The sequence below is a fragment of the Ixodes scapularis genome, unplaced genomic scaffold (assembly GCF_016920785.2).
Source record: "Ixodes scapularis isolate PalLabHiFi unplaced genomic scaffold, ASM1692078v2 PGA_scaffold8__174_contigs__length_109621045, whole genome shotgun sequence".
Taxonomy (NCBI): Eukaryota; Metazoa; Arthropoda; class Arachnida; order Ixodida; family Ixodidae; genus Ixodes; species Ixodes scapularis.
This window is the reverse complement of record NW_024609883.1, coordinates 29608123-29628172: the sequence shown is the minus strand read 5'-3', so window position 1 is coordinate 29628172 and position 20050 is coordinate 29608123. Positions and strand designations below refer to the sequence as shown.

The following is a 20050-nucleotide window of genomic DNA, read 5'->3' as shown; positions in this document are numbered from 1 at the left end:
CAAATTGAGGTTGAAAATGGTTTCTTTAGATAGCCCGCCTTTGGAGTATTGTACGCACCTATAGGCTAATCCGTACGCCAACATTCTCGTACGCGGCACACCTTGACAAATGTTTGCTTGATTAGCTCACAATATAGATCATCGTTAACATAGTCTGCCATTAACAAATCATGTCACTCCTTCATAATGAACGATCTAGAAACCACACCGCGTAAAATTGCTATGTTCAAACGTCTATGGTCCGCAGACTACAGTCCGGAAAGATGCTGTAGTCATAGGCTATAGACTCATCTTCGGCGTGCCCGGAATAACTCGACGTTTTCCCTTCGAACGTAAACGGAGCGGTGTGTGGACTTCAACACTCGTCACTGCTCCCGTTATCCAAGGCCTATCGGATGATTGAGATAAGCTCAATCCATGAGAAAAAAAAAAAAAGAATGCCACGTACTTGTTCGCTCTCAAATTGCGAAGGGGCTCTGTTGGAAGTAGTACTGCACTTGGCTACTGGAATAGGTGCGAGAGATTACTTTTAAGGTAAGTCTTTTACTTTCGCTGGGTCAAGAAAACCATTTACGACCGTTCAAATTATACGAGGCTTTCGTTTTAGACTTTGTTAAAGATAAAAAGTAAAGACGTCTCACTTTACTAATGCGGTTTGTGCAGGTTGTTGATGAATTTTTTAGTTATTGGAGATAAGGATATGGTTTCAATTAAAAACTTGCTGAACTTCATTAAAAACCACTATATGAGTAAATTTTAGAAGTACCTGGAGCGCGTGGGAAGTGCGCCAAAGTTACTACTCGTGCCACAGGCGTAAGGTTGAAGGTACGAAAACGTGATCGGTCGATTTATCTCGCCTATCACCAGCATTTAAGTACAGCCAGCTTTGCACCTGTTAATCGAGCGGCAAGTTTAGCGCTCTACCCCGCTTCCCACACGCTCAGTCTTTTTGAAATTGACCGATTAAGTGGTTTTCAATGATACTCAGCGAGCTTCTAATTGGGATCGTATGTTTATCTTCACTAATTAAAAACATCATTAACACAATTTGGTTATTCGGCCTATCGGGGTAGTATCCCCTTATGCTATGTCCCTAATCGTATAACTCACCTGCACAGACCGCATTAGTGTAGCTCTCGTGGATTTTCTCAAACATATATGTAAAGCACAAAAAAAAAACTGTCTCCGCGCACGAAGAGAACATGATTAATAAAACAGCGCAAAAGGACGGGACGAAAGTAGCAGGAGCACACAGGGCAGACTTTCATGTGTACTTTTGTCCCGTATACTAGCTTTTGCGCTGTTTTCTAATCATGTCGTGCAACCAGCCAACTAGCCCAGCAATCCCCACCTTTGCATGAAGAGAACCTTACCCCCGAAAACATATATTATTGGTTGTTCTCTACACTCCTTGTCATTTAATTGAATTTCTGGTTTTATTGTGTCGTCTACCTATAGGCATGCAATTTTCAGCTACACTTTGACTAATGATGTAACGCAGAGGTATTGTCTGTTTGTTTAGAGCAGGAAGTTGGCCCCAGTGAACGTCTCGTGTCTTAGCTGCAGACGAAAAGTTTCGCCAGTGGAGTAAGACTGCTAGCCTAGGGTCTTTAACGTGCATCCAGCAGGAGTGACACACGACCGCACGCCGGTACCGCTCAATCCAGATCGGAACGGGCAGGAATGGGGACTGAACCCAGGGTCCTTATAGGTCCTCCGGCGACGTTCTTTCACTACATGTGCTCCGAGCTGTTGTGTTTGGGCCCTCAGTCTCAGTATTTCAATTATTAAAGGAAATTATCCCTCTTTGTGTATTTTAGTCGATTGCGACGCGCGCACCAAGATGGCGGAGATCACGCAGAAGCCCCTGTGGGACTACTGGTCCAACCGTTGGGAGACCGGAAACACTCCGTGGAACAGGCCAGACATCCATCCGTGAGTTCAGAAAATATTTTATCTTCAGTACGGGACTGACTGACTCACATTATTCATGTTTGCAATTAGGACCTCTGGGCGCTGCCATCTTGCTGCTGTTTAGATCGTCTGATAGTAAAACCTTGCTAAAGCGTACCGAAGGTCGCTAGACTGGTGCCCTGACAAAGCATTCTCCAACCACGGTGGTCAGACTCGCTCTTGAAGCACCTAAACTGGCTTTCTACATTTCAAGCTTCTAAAGAGCTGTTCTTACAGGACAAAGCAGATGCCGTGTACGGCATTTGCTGTACATGCTGGAAGTGGGGTTTTTCCTCCGATTCCGGTCTGCTTTAAAGGAATACTGCCACGAAATATCGGCGCTTATTTTTTGGTCTATACATGTTCACAGGAGCAGAATCATATCGGACACACCAATATCTTGTTAAAAAAGTCACGAAAATAAATCTTAAAACAAAAATAAACGATTAGCGAGGAGCACCTGTGGATGTCGCTAAAGCTTCGTTTGTAATGCCCGTCCAGGAACCTTGACAGGGAGTGACGATAACTGTCTCGCCTAGAACAACACATGCTTTGAACATGACGTCATCCCGACAGCTCTACGGCCAGCACAAGAGAAAAGGGGAGGAACTCCACGATCAACAGGACTCTCTTTAGTGTGTCCCAGACGTCGCTATTGTCCCTCTACAAGATTATAGAAGATTAACCTGTCACTCAAGATTCACACAAAAGCAGCTTTGGGGTTAGTTGCGGTGGCCCGATTTGTGGCGTGCTTCGACCACTTCGGTGGCTGGAACGGCTAGGGCATCCTGACGACGTCAGCCTCGCCAAAGCTTTGCTCATCCCGAGACAGATTACGTCACGATAACGCCGGACGTGACGTGCCCTCCGCTGGCTGCTCTCCGAGCGCTTGCCAGAGCGGGCCGTTTCTAACGAAAAATACAGCCATCAGGCTCAAGATGGAAACGTGCGATTGTCATTTACGGATATTGTGGATTATATTCAGCCTATTTCTGAACACGGCAGGTATATTTCAAATTTCTTTAAGGCGCGCGATTGTTTTACAACTACGTCTGACCGCAAGGATTCTGGGCACTGCACTTTCTTTTTAGTCTGCGCAAGCCCCGAAAGCTTACCGAAACTCTACATGGCTTGCACATGACGTAATTCAAAGAGCGCTCCGATGACCACCAGAGAAGAGGGGAAGAAGGAGCTCCCCTCTTACCAGGGTCCTTTTTTGTGCCTCCCGGATTTGCACACACGTCGCTTTTCTCCTCCCAGAAGAAATATAGAAGATTAACCAGTCACTCAAAATTCTTACAAAAGCAGCTTCCCTCTCCTCCTCTTACATGGTGGTCAAAAGTATGCCATGTGACGTCAGTCCAAGCCATGTATATAAAGCAGTCGCCTTCCAAACAAAAAAAAAAATCTGTAAGCAGAGAAACTTTACAGACGGACAAGCTAACGCCAGAGACACATAGGTTTGTCTCTATGCAGTGTCTGCGGTAACGTGTTACAAGTAATGGCCTAACCGGTAGCGTGTTTAAGTTTTCGGAATCTCTACTTTTTTTTTTTTTTTCACAACAGTAGTTTGTAACGTACTTACGTTACTTATTTCAAGTAACGTGTGACGTGGTTACGTTGCTCGTTACTTTTTCTTCCTAAAAGTTAAAAAAATTACGCTTCATTTTTTCCGTGTTTTTGTCGCCAAGTCACGTTAATTTTTCAGTTTTTTTCTTTTGCGGTTTCTCTGCGTTTTTCTTGCGCAACTATTTAGGTGAAACCGTAAAAAAAATCTGCTTGAATATATTGTTTTTCAAAATATGGGGCTTGCATAACTGTAACGTCAAAACAGTACAACGTGTCAAAAATAACGCAAAAGTAACGTGCGTCACTTTTTATCGGTAACGGTAACGCGTTCCTTTTATTGTGAGGTAACGTAGCTTAGTAACGCATACCTTTATTTTACACTAATGAGCAACGTATTTCATTACTTTTTTCGATAACGTCTATGTAAACGCTGTTGCTATGTAAACGCAGTTGCTATGTAAACACTGTTGCTATGTAAACGCTTTCCCTGGAAAGCGCGAACACCTGTATAATAAAAGCGTAAAAATGCACGCACATACGTTTATCGTTGCGCAGATTATTGACAGCGCACGAGAATGAAGTCTTGGCCAACAAACGAGACGCCCAGGTGTTTATTCCGCTTTGCGGCAAGGCCAAGGAAGTCAAGTGGTGAGCTCCTCTTCTTTCTCGGCCTCTTTTACCTTCTTTCATTCACGCGTCGTATGCATAAGCATAGCCTCCTGTATATACTCCATAGCCTGGCAGTTCGACGACGGAGCCATGAGTGCCTGGTCGCAGATTTCGAGCGCGAAGGTCTGGTAGCACAGAACATCAAAGAGCCATTTCTCGGGGAACCTGGACGTCAGCACAGAGCTTTAGCAGCGGCGAGGACCCGAAACACATTTGTCCGCTTGGGAGAAGTGTGTTTCGGTATCTCGTCGCAGGGGGGCGCCAGCTACGTGGCTCTCATCCGTTGTCTGCTGCTCCACCTTTTCCGTTTCGGCGGCCGCTTATCGTGGCGGTCTGCCAGGCTTTGTCAGTATATAGGAGGCTATGGCATAAGCCGCAGCCAGCCGATAAAGGCCCGTATACACCATCGCGTTTGAAAGCGTTTGACGCCGCTGCGTCCAGTAGCAGAAGCGAGTCACCGGCACGTATGCGCTTCGTACGAAGGGCGGAATTCGTCTCAAGCAGTAGCTTGGCATGTGATATACGAAGCGGGGATGTCTCGGTCTTTTGCAGCCACGACGCTCTCGATCGCTCTCAAACGCGACTGTGTGTATGGGCCTTACCTTGGAGGAGTGCCTGTTTTTCGTTCAGACTATCCGAGCGCAGGCTGCGCAGCCAACGCTATGATCCGATGGAACCGATCAAACAGCGTCAAAACTGCTTCGTCACGGCCCTCCTCGTCTTTGTGCATTTCCTATCACCAGACCAAGCACAAAGACACATATTCACTGTGTGTGATTGGTTTACATTTTGATAGAAAACGCCCCGAAGACGCCGTGGCGAAGCATTTTTGACGCTCTTTGGTCGATTCCATCGGATGGTTGTTTCGGTTGCGCTCCGACTTGGATCAGAGTAAATACCTTCCGCATACGGACGTGTCTGAAGTAGGGTTGTGCGAATAGTTGTTCGAATCTAATAGCGCTGCGTCATTCATAGCCTTGACAATGCAAGGGAAATTTAAGACGGCCGGTTTTTTTAGGAGTGCAGAAGCTAGGGATGACGCTGCGCTATTTGATTCGAACCACTATTCGCACAACCCTAGTCTGAAGTATAGAGGTGCGCGAATAGTTGTTTGAATCGAATTGTGCAGCGTCATCCCCAGCTTCTTCACTGTTGAAAGAACAGGGTCTCGGCTATCCTTTGCATTGTCACGGCTACGAATGACACGGCGCTTTTCGATTCGAACCACTATTCGCAAAACCATGGTTTGAAGGCTCCCTGCTTTTGCGAAGCGTGCAGCGAAGCCCGCGACTCCCGAAGGAATGCCGGGAACTGGCTGTATGGCGGATGCCGTAGCAGACGATGGAGGATACACGGACGTCGAGGGCAGCTGGGAAGCAGCTACCGACTCGACAGCTCGTACTCAACGAGGCTGTAGTGCCGGATCTTGCGCGTTACCTATACCGGCACGGGGCACGAGTTGGACGCGAGTGCCGCGTCGGCGTTCGGCTTCAATTCGTGTCCACACTCATCCAAGCCGAACGCTGACGCGGCACTTGTGTGAAACCTGAGCCCTCTGCTGGACTCCGGGAGAGGACGTGAAAGATACTGCGTGACTATCAAGGTGGTGTTCAAAGATTACAGGAGAATACCTAATACCTCTGTCAGACGGGCACCTGAAAGGACCTTTACGTCAAAGGGCTTTAAGATTTTCAAATGACCTTTAAGTTCTGACGTGCCAGACAGCGCAAGTAAATGCCATCTAGACGATGTGTACAGCGATTCATGCCTCATACCTCGTTCAAACGCGTAAACCACGTTCACGCCAGAAGTATTGTGGCAATATACATATTTTTTAAGTCTTCCTTAAGGAAACAATATATTAGAAAATACAAAATGACGAGTTCAGTCAAATGATATTACAACGAAGTCCATTTTAAGCCCAAGCAAACTGTTTTTGTTGTTTTTTTGGCAATCAGCGGCAACCCTGAGCGTTTCCCGCTCACTCAGCGTCCTAACGTTGCGCGGAGCTCCCGCTCCTTCCCGTGCTGCTGCTATGCTTTTGCTTTTTTCGGTCCAGCCGATCCTTCCAAAGTTGTATCAGCGAGCAGGTCGCTTCAACGCTCCAATGGAAGCGGCGACCCCTTCCTAGTCGTGGACGCTCCTCCGTCGTTCGACACATCACACGACGCGAGAGTGAGATACAGAAATATATATCTACAAGAAACAGTCAGCAATGCATTATTAAAGGATGATAAGATATATTGAGTAGAGAAATAGAAGCTAGATAACTATGGTTGTAAGGAAAATCGATAGAAGGAAAACCGAAGTGCTGAAGCGGACGACGCGAGCAGGCGAGCAGCGGGACTCTTCAGTTGCCCGTTTTTCGCGGTCACAGACAACGCTGGCGGCGCTCCATGGGGCAGTTCAGGCTTTCGCATTATTATCATGCGACAGATGCTGCGGGTGTAAATAAGAACACGCAGGATGTACCTATCACTCGTTGCGCGTGTTGCCTTTTGTAATTTTTTCCAAATCGTCTATTGTGTATGACTTCCTCCATTACCCGCTCAACCTGAAGTCACTGGCGCTGATGAAATCGCATCGCAAGCCAATTCGTGTCTGGGCACCGCGGAGGGTCGCGCTTATTGCCGGTTCTTGCGAGACCTATTGCCCATGACGACAGTCGCACGAGTTCAGGGACGGTAATCAAAACCATTTAAGGGTACGTCAATTAGCAAACAATATGATTCGAATCGATAACCTTTTGAATCGAGGGGTGACTTGAGTCACCTAGCCACAAAGAGCATGCAGAGAGCGAGCTCTGAACAGGTAGCTGAAGGGCAACAAAACCAAGTGATTGCAAAATACTTTTTCCAAAATAATCCCGAAAGGCCGCGCGCGAAGTCCTGCACGCTCCTTACCCTCACATGACATTTAAAACAGCGAGAGGGTAGCGCAATTGCTCGCCTTCCCAGCACATTTGCTTGCATATTGTCTGCAGCATCAAGGCAAAAGACCAGATGGTATGACGAGGCCTCGACACCGCTATAAAACAGGAATACAACAATTCACCACTGTCGGCACCAGAACAAAAAATAAAAAGAAACGCTCCAATTGTGTACAGTATGCATGTTAGAAAAACGAGGCTTTGCCAAATACGAACAAAACCAACAAAAATAACATTTAATAGCGTAACAATAGTGTAAAAAGATAAGTTCACTTTTCATTAAGTTTTCTGCTGATCTTGGTTTTCATTCATCAAAGCTTCCTTTAAAAGATCCTTGTATTTGCTTGGTGAAAGCCTACTTGTCAAACGTGTCTGAATGTGGCTAGACATCTCAAAATAATTTTGAATATAATATGCTAAAGTTTTGTTCGGCCATATTTGTTCTGATTTTCGGGAGTATGAACTCATCATGGCGTGTGCTATAATGATGGTCAGGTCGAATACCGAGTGATGGGTGAGCTGGTGTCAGAACTTTACGGTCCTGATAAACGTAGATTGCAAGTTTATATATGAATAAATAATGAACGCTCAATATTTTATATTCTTCAGAAAGCAGTAATGTGTACGCGTCATAATCAGGATTATGTATTAGGCGGACAGCTTTTTTTGTAGTCGCTGTAAGTGGGATATATTTGCTCAGGTTGTCTAAGACAAGAAAGCAGTAATATACCGTGGAGTATATTAGAGTGTAATAAATTTGATACTTCAGCCGATCCGGTAATAAAGGTTTTACAGAGTGAAGCAAGCCTATTGATCTCGAGATTTCGATTCTTATTGTGTTGACATGGTGCGTCCAATTCATGTGCTCCCCAAACCCACACTCCAACAAATTTGGGGTTATTTACACGCTCAAGTTCGGAGTTTTCAAACATTAGTACGATGTTCTTTGTAAAAACCCGGTTTACTGGGCAAAAAAAAAAATGTATATATATTTTTTTTTTATATATAGAGATAAGCCCAGATGAGATTGCCGAATAAATATTTATTCGTCGTAATTTCTAGCGTGTTAAGCTTGGCTCCCGAACAGAATAGATTTGTGTCGTCCGCATATAAAACGAAGTCTTCGGTATAATGTTAGGCATATCATTAATATAGATCAAAACGAGCAAAGGTATTGAGCCAAAAGGCCGGGCGTCAAGTCCTGTGCGCTCCCTGGCCCCACGTGACACTGATTTCTCGGTATTCCTTCTAGCACCGCGGACGCTGCACGCTTTGCAAAAGTTCTCTTGGGGTAAACAAACAGACAAGGTGCGCATATTGCAGACTAACTTGCACGCCGTAATACATGCCTCGAGTTCACGTCACATAATCGGCCATTGTGATGGCTTTGCTGCTGAGCGCGTACTTTCTGCAGCATCCATTTCGCTCTACTGAACTTCTTTTTCTCAACAAGAACAAGTGAGAAAGACCACCAGCATGGATAGGCGAAGAGGAGGGGGACGACATCGCCACCAATCAAAACGCTCGTTCAACCGTCGCAGGTTCTACGACCGCGGGCATCGTGTTGCGGGACTCGAGTACGTGGAAAAAACGGCGCGCCAGTTCTTCGAGGAAAACAAGCTCCCCTACGAAGAAGCCACGTGCCCTGTGATCAATTGCAAAATTCTCCAGGTATGCACGTTTGGCGAGCACTCCTTTAGCAGGCGCGCCTCTAGGGTGACCACCTTCCTGCAAGAGAAATGCGGTACAGCGGGGCAGTGAGGGCGGAAGGCGGGAGGGGGGGGGGGGGGGGGGGGGGGGGTAGAGGAAATTTATTAACGCGCACATTACGAACCGAGGCTCTGTTAACACATTTAATATCCTGTGCTCTTTATACACCTTCTAATTGTATTGCAGGCTCAGCAATTCAGCTCAAATATTGTTTACTCCCAGTGATATACTTTTTTTATGCCAAATGTGTTATTAAATGTGTCGAAACCTAAAACATAAAAATCAACTGAAGCAGAACTCAATGCATCAAATGGAAATAAGAAAGCGTAAATCTTTTTCTGGTTATTGTTTCCTGTCAACGTTTACTTTTATCCCCCCCTCCCCAACATGGTTCTACACTCTAAGAAAAGTCCATGGGTCTACTTTCACGCACAAGACTCGGCAGGCCAATCACCGCGAGTTAAGGAGGCAGCTCAGCGAAGGACGATGCCGAAACATACGTTTAGACCGAAAAACGCAGTCGGAGTTTTGACTTTAAGCAATGCAAAATGTCACGTTTGCATTGCGTAATGTCACAACTCAGATTGCGTGTTTTTTGTCTAAACATATGTTTCGGCGTCGTCATTCGCTGAGCTGCCTCCGTTACTCGCGTTGATTGGCCTGCCGAGTCTTGTGCGTGAAAGTAGACGCACGGGCTTTTTTTAGAGTGTACACACATTTTTAACAGTATGTTCTTTTTCGACCTTTGTAAGGAGCAGGCTTTTTCCCTTGTGTAGTTGTCTTCACAAAAAAATAAAAAAAAAAAGAAATCCACGGCAAACCTTTTTCTGTGACACAGCGATATGAAAATTATTACAGTATCTTATATTTAAAATTTTGGCGGGCAATTTTTCTTACAATATTTTGCCAGCAAGGGGAGAGGCGCAACGGAGCAAGCGAGTCGGTTCTCCTGCAAGAACGACGGTTGCTTCCCGCAATGCTTAGATAGAAAATGGCTTACCCATGCGATTCACACGATTACCAGCGACCTCCGCGCTTCCCTGTGCCCCGTTGTTCGGAAGCGCCATGAGTTGCGTGGTCGAATGCTTCGACAATGTGAAATGCGGGACATTTTGAAGATTTGGGAATTCCTTGCGGGACGCGGGACACGAGCCCTCAATGCGGGACAGTCCCGCGAGTCGCGGGACGGGTGGTCACCCCTACGCGCCTCCGTTATAAACACAGACCAATGTACTTCTTTCTTCTTCTTTTTGAGTAACGAGCACCGTTTGGGGATCTGTCTGCGAACTACAAATGAAGGGCAGCCCAACATGCCTCCACCTGTCAGAACACATTGGCATCGTGCCGTTGTATCGGTTTTCAGTGCGTTTTATACTACAAATACTAAAAGAAAAAAAAAATCACCGAAAAATACGAAATACGCGCAGAGGTAGGTGTTGACAATGTTTGGTCGTGTTCGACGGAGCCCTCCGAATATGGCGACCGTGGGAAGCACGACGGGAGAGGGTATACGTATGGGCAAAAGCTTAGCGGGAGAAGGGTCATTCGTTGATGCGCTTAGTTTGGATTCGTTAAATACAAAATGACAGCGACGCCCTCTTCCGGGTCTGCCGCCAAACAGGCCTTCGTGCGATGATAATGCAGAAATCAGCGTTTAGTGGCACTATGTCATTTTGCTGTTCATGTGGAGCGCGATTCGCCGTGCAACTTTCGATTCTCCCGTCAACGGCAATGCGATGGCTTGAAACCTTCGTCATGTGAAAGGTTTAGAAAAAAAATGTCTGACGTACGCCTAAGGAATGCGGAGTGCAAGTGAGTTCGTCGTCTGCTTTTGCAAGAGTTGTGGTGACGTCAGAACACCGAGTTCTGATTGGCTAAGGTTGAAGGATAGTGGGTGGACCTCAAAACAACCAACACAGGTCTCCCCACTATCCTTTAACCAGAACCAATCAAAGCTCGCGGTGTCTCTCTGACGTCACTACAATTCCCTGCAAAAAGAAGCAGACGACTTGCTATCCGCATTAGTTACGTCCGATAATATAGTACTTTTTTTTTTCGTATTTGCCCGATTTGCACTAAAAACAATAGATCGCCTTTTTTCTTTCTGTTTGAATTAAACGTCTTGTCAAAGCATAGCCTGGTGGGAAGGATGATTTGTAGCACAACTTCCAAGTGATAAACTGTGTTGCCCACCAGTCTATCTTTCTCGAAGTAAACTACAAAAAAACAAAGCGCGGATATTATTGCCCTCGAGAATTCATGGTTTTCTGAGGCACGTGGCCACAATGCGGGTGGAAACAAAGCATCCGCACTAACGGCACAGAGCACGGGCAAGGGTACACTAGTGCCACTAAATAAGCTACGCTTCAGAGTAACGACACTTGGCCATATTGTGGCTTAAAATCATGGTTGCCAGTTATCTGAAGCTTTATCTGAAATCACAGAAAATGCTTTTTCGCCCTCCACAAATGTTCAAACCGTTCGCGACAGGGCAAAACAATATTACATTACCTTCCTAACACCGAATCTAATGGTGAGGAAGTCGTACTTTTGAATCATGACGATCGGCCGGTGCGTCTCTTCTGCATACGAGCCAAAATGGCGGCGCCCACAACAATGTCGGGGAACGGAGTGCCGATACTCTAAGCGCAGCTTATTTAGTGGCTCTAGGGTACACAGCACGAACTCTTAGCAGTTGATTCCTAAGAGCGAGCGCTGCTCTCATGGTTTCGGCCCCGAGTCCGTAGCATTCGTCTTGCTCCAAGTAAGTGTAGAACAAAGCGTAGTTCTGCTTTACACCAGATGAGCCGTGTCGATCGAATCTCGAGGCGAATAGCATCATTCGCCAAAGTGAGCAAGGCATGGCCGGAGTAAATCGGTAACTTTTCGTTTTTGTATTTGTTTGTTACAGACGGTTGACAAGCGGTTGCGTATCTTCGTCTGCAGCGTGTTCGACTTGAAAAAGTGAGTGTTTAAGTGCTCTGACAGCGTCACCACTGGGTAAAATTTGTGTCGTTCTTCAAAGTGAAAGTTCAACGTTTTGGCTTTCAAATAAATATGAGTCTTAGTGATTCACTCCAGAAATTAAACTGTTGTCCCCAAAAGCTGGTTCGGACTTTCCGGATATTTAGACACAAACTCACTCTAGACCTTTTAGCATTTCAGAAGAGTGCGTGCAGCGTATGCTTTAAACCGACATTAGTAGAACATAAATATACATGCCTTGCAAGTGACGTCACGCTAGGGAAGGACAAGGCCCCGCACCATACTTCACACTGTGCGGATGCGCTTACCAAGGCGTAGGATGCTGCTAACGGCCCGGACATGCGCTAACGTGCACCATATACAACCTAGTTGTGTTACACGTGAACTTGGAAAACCGTGCTGAGCTTACGATGACGACGTTCATCCAGGACGTGCGGAATTTTTTGGCATTGCGCTACTGGCAGAAAGTTTGAGATTGCGATACCAGCAGAAAGTTTCAAAATGCCGCCGACGAAGTTTTGACGCGAAGGACTGCCGTGTCGCAAAAAAAAAAAAAAAAGAAGAAAAAGCCTAATTGCGTGTTCCATAATTTGACGAGCGGCTCTAGGCGTCAGTCGCAGGTAGAAAATGTTTTACGATATTGCGAAATACTGGTAAAGAACCCAATGTTACCATCATAATCTAAACCCTGAGACGAGGATAAAAAAAAAAAATGACCGCATCTCCACGTGGTTAATGATGTCGATTGGGGCGAAGCTCTGGTGGTGCTGATGATACTGATTTTGTTCATAGGTAGTGCTGATGGCGCTGATTTTCTTTTTTTTATTATTGCTCATGGGTAGTGCTGAGTCCCGGGTTACGCTTCGACTTCATTAGCCAATGCATGCAAAGTTTAACGCGATTATATACACATTTGACCGCAGCGCCCTCTCCTGTATAGACGTTGAGCGACTACATGCAATCATTACATCCGTGACAGAAACCTCAGCTCTTTAGTTACTACCACATCTCAGAGCCCCCTACTCGTCCCGCAGTCGTGGCCGAGTGGTTAAGGCGATGGACTAGAAATCCATTGGGGTCTCCCCGCACAGGTTCGAATCCTGTTGACTGCGCAAACATTTTTTTTCTTTTTTTTTTAAGAAGACAGATGGAGTGGCAATCGATGTGAGCACGGACGCCGGACAAGGCCAGACCCTAAGGAGCTTCGCCCCTTATAACGAACAAGACATGCAACTCTCATTATCTCGGGGTTTAGAGTATGATGTTTCCTAACCGGCTCGCCTGCATACTTTCGCTCCTTGCAAAGGTTACCGTCTCGCGGACGGCACAAACCGATGCCCCAGCGGCGGCGTCTCGGCGAGCTTGCACACGGGGGCCATTGCCGGCCGATCCGTCTGGCCGGGCTCGCGGCGCGACACTCGCCCGGACTCGGCCGGGAGCCCCGAAGGTGCGCTCGAAGCGTGGAAGCCATGTGGATACGGCGTAATGTAACGAAGGCCAAAGGCCATATACACCACGAACAAGCAAAAGCCGATGCAAAGGCGTGCGCTAACGTAAACAACGGTAGAAAAGTGCCCTCGCTTGCCGCTATGAAATGCATCCCACAAACTCGATGATCCGCGGCCGCATGCCTTTCCTGCCGCTCGTACTTTATCTAACTTGACGGCTACTCTGTCTCGCGGGGCATGCCGACGAAATGATCGGACGATCGTCGGGATACGCAGTAATTGCTACAGCCGAGCGCGGCGCAGTTTACCATTGCTCTCGCTGCGAAGGGCCGTCGAGTCAACCACCAGCATGGTGGATACCGGTGTTCGACGTCATCAAGTGACGTATGTGCACGGCATGTATACCATGCAATGCCCTGTATGCCATTATTTTTTAGATGCAATACAATAATGTATGCGAGGCAAGCAGCCTTTTATATAACCCATGGCCGCAATGGAGGAATATATATTTTAATTAAACGTTGCCTCAACGTTACGTGGCCACTTATTTTGCGGGTAAACTGCTCATGCCACGCAGGCTATGTCTGAGTGCCGTGGCCAAGATGTTATTCATTTATTTGTTACAGGGAATCTGTGGGGCCGGTAGACATCATCTGGGATCGAGGCGCTCTTGTAGCGGTTAACAAGGAAGATAGATCGAGGTAAGCTTGCATCTATTCTTTTTTTTTTTTTTTTGCACAAATAAAGGTGCCATTATAAACACAATTAGAACAAACTCTTTATTTATGTATTTATTCATTTGCTTGCCCTCAGGGCCCGAAGGCATTACAGAGGGGGAGAGCAAAGTTGGGATCAAAACAATATAATGTATAGTTATTCACACTTTAAAAAAAAAAATTATTGGTAAGAGCACACCTAAAAAGCAGAGTGTCAGTTATGGATGCAACTGGTCCGGGAAGGTGGTTCCAGTCGAGGGATGTGTGAGGAAGGAAAGAAGATTGGAATGACGAGAGTCACCGCGTTGGTGACTCTCGTCACCAACGCGGTGACGAGAGTGACTTGTCCCGGATCCCAGACAGAGGCTGCATATTCTAACATCGGTCGAACTAGAGTTTTATGAAGAAAAAAAAAAGCTTGTGGGAAACAGATGCATGCATGCTAATGAAAAGTTGCGCCTGAGGTAACCTAACATAGGGTTAGCGTCAGATGGGATATACTGAACATGTGTTTTCCATGAGAGGTTAGAAGTTATATGTACGCCTAAATATTTGTAAGAAGATACCGTGTCAAGCTGGAGCCTGATTAAGAAAGCTATAGTTGCGAGTTTCGCGTGACTGGCGAGATACACGCATGGACTTACGTTTGTTAGTATTAAGCGTCACAGATCATACGTCACACCACTGGCAGATTGCGTTAATGTCAGACCAAAGCATGATGTTATCATGATCATTAAGTCTCACGGTAAATCACACAGTCGTCAGCAAATAAACAAATAAGCTAGGAAACGTTAAGAGGGAGGTCGTTAATATATATTAAAAAAGTAAAGGTCCTGAAACAGATCCTTGGGGAACCCTAGCGGCTAGAGATGAAAAGGAAGAGTTAGTATTATTTACTGTAACAAATTGTGACCACAATCATAGAAAACATTGAATCTGTGCAAGAACGTAAGCATCTATGTTAGGCTTGGACACTTTGAGAAGAAGTAGTTTATGAGATACTTCATCGAACGCTTTGGTGAAATCTAGGAAAATGCAGTCTGCCTGGGATCCTCGGTTCAGGATGCAGTGAAGGTAATGTGTGACTGATAGAAGCCATGTCTCGCATGAAAATGTTTTTCGAAATCTATCTTAGGATGGGCAAAAGAAGTTGTTAAATGTTATACGCTCAAGGAGTTTTCAAGGAACACTGGTTATAGCGATTGGGCGATATTTTAAAAGGGAACATTTGTCACCAGTCTTGTAAATAGGAACCCCTTTCCCCACCTTCCAATCTAAAGGGAGAACACGATCTCTAATGGATTTACCAAAAAGTTTAGTTAAAATAATGAAAGCGTAATGCTTTGTATATTTCAAAACTTTGAATTAACACCGCCCACTCCCGCTGAAGACGACAATCTTAATGTTTCTATGACATGATCAACACCAGCACAATCAAGCAAGATGGGGTCCATCGGTAAATAGTATGAAATGTCTAAAAGAGGACACTCCGTCAAATAGAGACTGCAAATGCTTGATAGAGGACAATCGACCTGTGATTCACCAGTTTTAAAGGTGCAGTGCAACGATTCTTATGTTAAAATATTTACAATTGTTTTTTTTCTTGTATTTTTTTTTTTTTTTTTGGGGGGGGGGGGCACAAGAAATAGAAAACACGCCACGTTCCTCTGAAATACTACAATTCCGCTCAGTAACTGCAAAGGAAAAAAACGCGTGTTTGCCAGATCTGCAGCTGTGTGTGGCGGTCGCAGGAACCAGAGTGTCACGCCATATGGAATACACAAGTTTTCATAGCGCCCATCTAATGAAAGTCAACAAAATCATTTCCTTTCCGAGGCGGAAAGGAAATAGTTCCCGTGACAAGACCCCTTTTGTCTCGATCGCTTGCCGCGACTTTCAAGGATGCTAAGCGAGTGCGGTGCTCTCTTTGGGAGTTTTAGTAGATCGTTTTGTTAACTCCGATAACGATACTCAGCCGACCCCTTTGAGCATGCATCCTATCGCTATCGGGTATCGTTATCGGAGGTATTGGACGATCTAATAAACTTCTTATTGTCTGCCTTAAAAAGTAGACAATCGCGGGGAGGCAGCCCTGAAGATGGACCAAACATTGTACTTCTCTGAAGTCACTACGCACCCAAGTCTAAAGACGGTGTGAGTTAAGCCATTACTGATATATATATATATATATATATATATATATATATATATATATATATATATATATATATATATACTAGCACACGCCATAAAAAATAATTCAAGCAATTAACTCACCAAATTTCGAAGAAGGGAGGCATCTTACCCTTCCCAATAACGTAGAAAAAGAAAAAAAGGAACGATTTTCAGCCCTAATGAACAAGTTTTGCAGACCAAACGTCAGAGAATCTGAACATGATTGTAAAATATGTAAAATTCCGTATAAACGCCCTACCCTGAGAGATCGCGCCCATCACGTTTTTGCTAGCTAAATTTCCATAAGGTTAAAATTCCTAAACACCGTTCACCCTCGATTCGGACATCACACGGTGTCCTACGGGATTGCTTCAATCTCGCGATCTGTGGTATCGGTACCCGTGACACAGTGAGTTCCTGTGTGTTTATCGCACCGCGTGAAGCGCGCATTTGCTGCGTCAGCAATTTACAGTATCGATACCCGTGACAAGCGAGTTCGTATAGTGGGTTTCCCCGTGTCTGTCACGCTACGTAACCCGAATTTGCCGTGTCCGCGATCTGCGCTATCGGTTCCCATGACATGCGAGTTCCCGCGTGTTTATCGCGCCATAGAGCCCAATTTCGCCCTCACCGCTGCTTGCGGTATTGTTTCTGTGATAGGTGAATTCGTAGAAAGCTCCCACATGTTTAATGCACCGCACCGGGGAGCGCAAATTGGCCGTGTCCGCGATATCAATTCCCTCGTCACGTGGTTCGTAAAAGGTTGGTGTCTATCGCTCGTTTTTAATAAAAGTTTGCTGTCCCATCCGGGTAGGTCGCCCGCCCGATACTTTTCACCATTTGTCTCTCCACTGTGGGTGGCCGTTAAATCAGGATTTCGATCAGCCCTAACGGTCAAGGCGAGAGATCGAGTAAAATTCTCCCGAACGTTTCCAGGTACATCAGCGTCATGCGGCCCCTGATGTCACCAGACTGCACATATATACTCATTTCTGTTGTTCACGACGATGACAGCTACACAGGTCAGTTCCTATTTGCCAGACTGCAAACTTCACCGTCGGCTGAAAGAGACATGGCTTCTTTTACTATTCGCATTAAAAGGTTAGTTGAGTTAACTGAATATAGAGATCGTTACTACTGCATGGGTTCGCAAAACTGGGCAAACCACACGTGTCGTCAGCAACAATTATGTTACAAAATTTGAAAAGAGTGGACTTGACAGTTTGCCTGAACTTGATTAAAAGTCAGCCAATTAAAGATGATCTTAAAGGAGCACTGAAGTCATTTTTGAAAAAGGTCGCTTTTGATCTTATATTGCTTAAAAGGTGTTAGTTCCTGAATGCACCAAGCCCTATATTGCAAAACTGCATATTCATCTCAGGGCAATAGAAAAACATGCGAACTCTTTTTTTCTCGCGGACTACATTGCGTGGACAAAAGAAAGCCCTACAATACGCGCAGATTTCGCATGATTTTACTATAACTCGTTTCGAAAAGAGTCTGATAGGTACAGATTCGGATAAGACCCCTCTTTTTCTCCGCGGGCAAAGCCATCGCTTGCAACTCGCCGGCAAGCGCCCTTCGTCGACCACTTCACTGGGAAGTCTTCCCAAAAAGGGCGTGTCACGATCTTTGAACACACTTTTAACGAGGAAATAAGCTACGCACGATTGTGATTTCGGGTTTGTTCGGATGCTTAGAGCGTCTAGGATTTAGTTGTCGCCAAAAAGGGCGATCTCAGAATTTACTTCAGAGCCCTTTTAATGCTTTAAAAACGTGTAGTTTTTGCATTTGCAAGAAATATTTGTCCCGGCACCAAAAGTGGGGTATAAATAAAATTTGAAATTGTCTACCGATTTTGTTCAGGTTTTCCGACAAGCATTCCGGATGACACTGTCCGGGAACTATTTGGTGAGTACATCGCTTCCTAATCCAAAATATCACTACGCTGTAAATACTGCAAAGGGGTCTCCAATCTAAGATTTGTTGCCCTTTTCCGAAGGAAATGAGAGATTTCGATTTGCCACAACGACGATACAGTGGGCTTAATTTCCAAATAAATATGCCCATATGCTAAAATGTCATTTCAATAAAAACTAACATGGTCATATGTGCTGCTCGCACATGAGTGTGGCACACATGCTGTATTCATTGACGTAAGCAAAATTTCCTTTAAGGGGGGGGGGGGGGGGTTGAATGTATTTCCAGAGAGGGGACTTTTATCCCCATAAGCACCCTCCGGTCCCCAGACTACGTCACTGGCACGTTCCCCAGACTACCTGGCCCATGTTTAGTGAACGTTTGAGGCTGTCGTGATTATCCTATGTTGATCATTATGTATTTATGTATGCTACGGTGGCTTTGTCTAATCATTCCAATATCATAACTAAATGCCAAAGCCAATATATTTCCATATTCAGCTGGCACTCCAATAGGCACATCGCTAAAATCAGTTTATCAGTCAAAACTGGAAAGCACTTTTAACATTTCGAGTCGATGCAAAGCAAAACGTTAGAAGGTTGTCACACTTATTCAGAGAATTTATGTGGGAACTTAAGGTAGTTGGACCATCCAGACTGCTTTGTGGTCAGCACTGCGACATGTCGTCGTTACTTTCCCTCGCAGGAAAAGAAATGAAGATAACAAAGATGGCCGAAAACAGACGGAAAAAGGACCACTTCTACATCAAGGCTCCAATTTCGGAGGTCCTTTGGTGCATCACCTTCTAAATGCAAAGCAGGGAAGAGCAGCAAGCACTTTGTAACCCAGACATTGCCTGGGCATCCCTCCAGTTCCTTCGCTTTCGTGCCTCCAACCAACACCTCTAGATAGCAAAGCCGCAGTGTTGAATGAGACGGCCTCGTCAGAGAAGGCCAACGCTGGATTGCTGTCCAGGGACAACCCTTCACATTGCTGGAAAGGGTTGTCCTCAAATGTTTGAAAGACTGGTGAGTAAATCCTGGTCAAGCACCTGCCACCTTCAGCCGAAGCGAAGCGCGAAGCGTCTTGATGGCCGGCTTGGGAAACATTCCTTCTACGTAGGCGTAAGCCCTGGAGGAATTAAAGTAGAGGGTCGTTGCGAATTTGCGTATCTTCTGGCTGTAGTGCCTTCCGGGAGCTGCATGCTCTATACGTTGATTAGAGTTCCATGTGCTGAGAAGCTCCTCCGTAAGTTCTCCGAACGATTCCAGGTCTTTCTCTGCACTTTCAGTCAGGAGGTGTTTGCTCTTCATGTCACTAATTAAATTCTGTAGCTTTAAAAGTTTGTGCTCATTCTTTCCACTTTTTTGTTCTGGCAGCATCCAGGGGCCCTAATCTGGACACTTGGCGGAAAAGTCGTTGAGAAATTCGGCGGCTATGATTGGCCGGCGCCAAGGTCAAGTATGGCATTGGCCAATCACGGCCGCCAAATTTCTCGCCGTCGTTTTCGCCAAGCGTCCAGCTTAGGGCCCCAGCTTGCGTTTTGTTGCCATTCATCTCGTCTTCGCAGTCTTCAGTATGCTCTAGGGAGCTCTAGGGATCTAGGGAGCCTTCATGTCCGCTTTGCTAGGGTGATGCCATTCTTTGTAATACCACTCGCCGACAGACCAGCAGCCATCTTGGTTCTCGGCGATGATCCGTGGGGCTTATAACCCTCCGGGAAACAAGCACCTTATCTCACAAGCTCGGAGCAGCGTTGTAGAACCCACGGAGGGAGGATTAGCGTTTTCCCCCTCGGATGAGAGGACCGATGAACACAAAGGCAACTTTCCGGAGCACGGGGAAACAATCAAAGGCACAAAATGGCGGTGGGAGACGATCTGGGAAAGGAAAACAGGCAGTTGGCATCACCCTATGCGAAGCGCACATGGAGGCACCCCAGCTGGATCGCGCATCCCCGCTTGGTCGCTGCAGCG

The 20050-nt window shown here is 45.8% G+C and overlaps 1 protein-coding gene and 1 non-coding gene across 2 annotated transcripts; both read left to right on the top strand.

The window, feature by feature from the left end:
• The first annotated feature begins 450 nt into the window (after positions 1–450).
• LOC115319179 (probable thiopurine S-methyltransferase) lies at positions 451–19416 on the top strand. The gene is made up of 9 exons (XM_029979036.3): positions 451–534; positions 1821–1935; positions 4078–4170; positions 8662–8791; positions 11742–11794; positions 13890–13964; positions 17091–17176; positions 18021–18065; positions 18780–19416. Exons 2-9 carry the CDS (start codon positions 1844–1846, stop codon positions 18881–18883), a joined length of 678 nt encoding a protein of 225 aa, XP_029834896.2. The 5' UTR covers positions 451–534; positions 1821–1843; the 3' UTR covers positions 18884–19416.
• On the top strand, positions 12846–12927 carry Trnas-aga. Its single transcript has one exon. It is a non-coding gene; the product is annotated as a tRNA-Ser (tRNA).
• Positions 19417–20050: the final 634 nt, after the last annotated feature.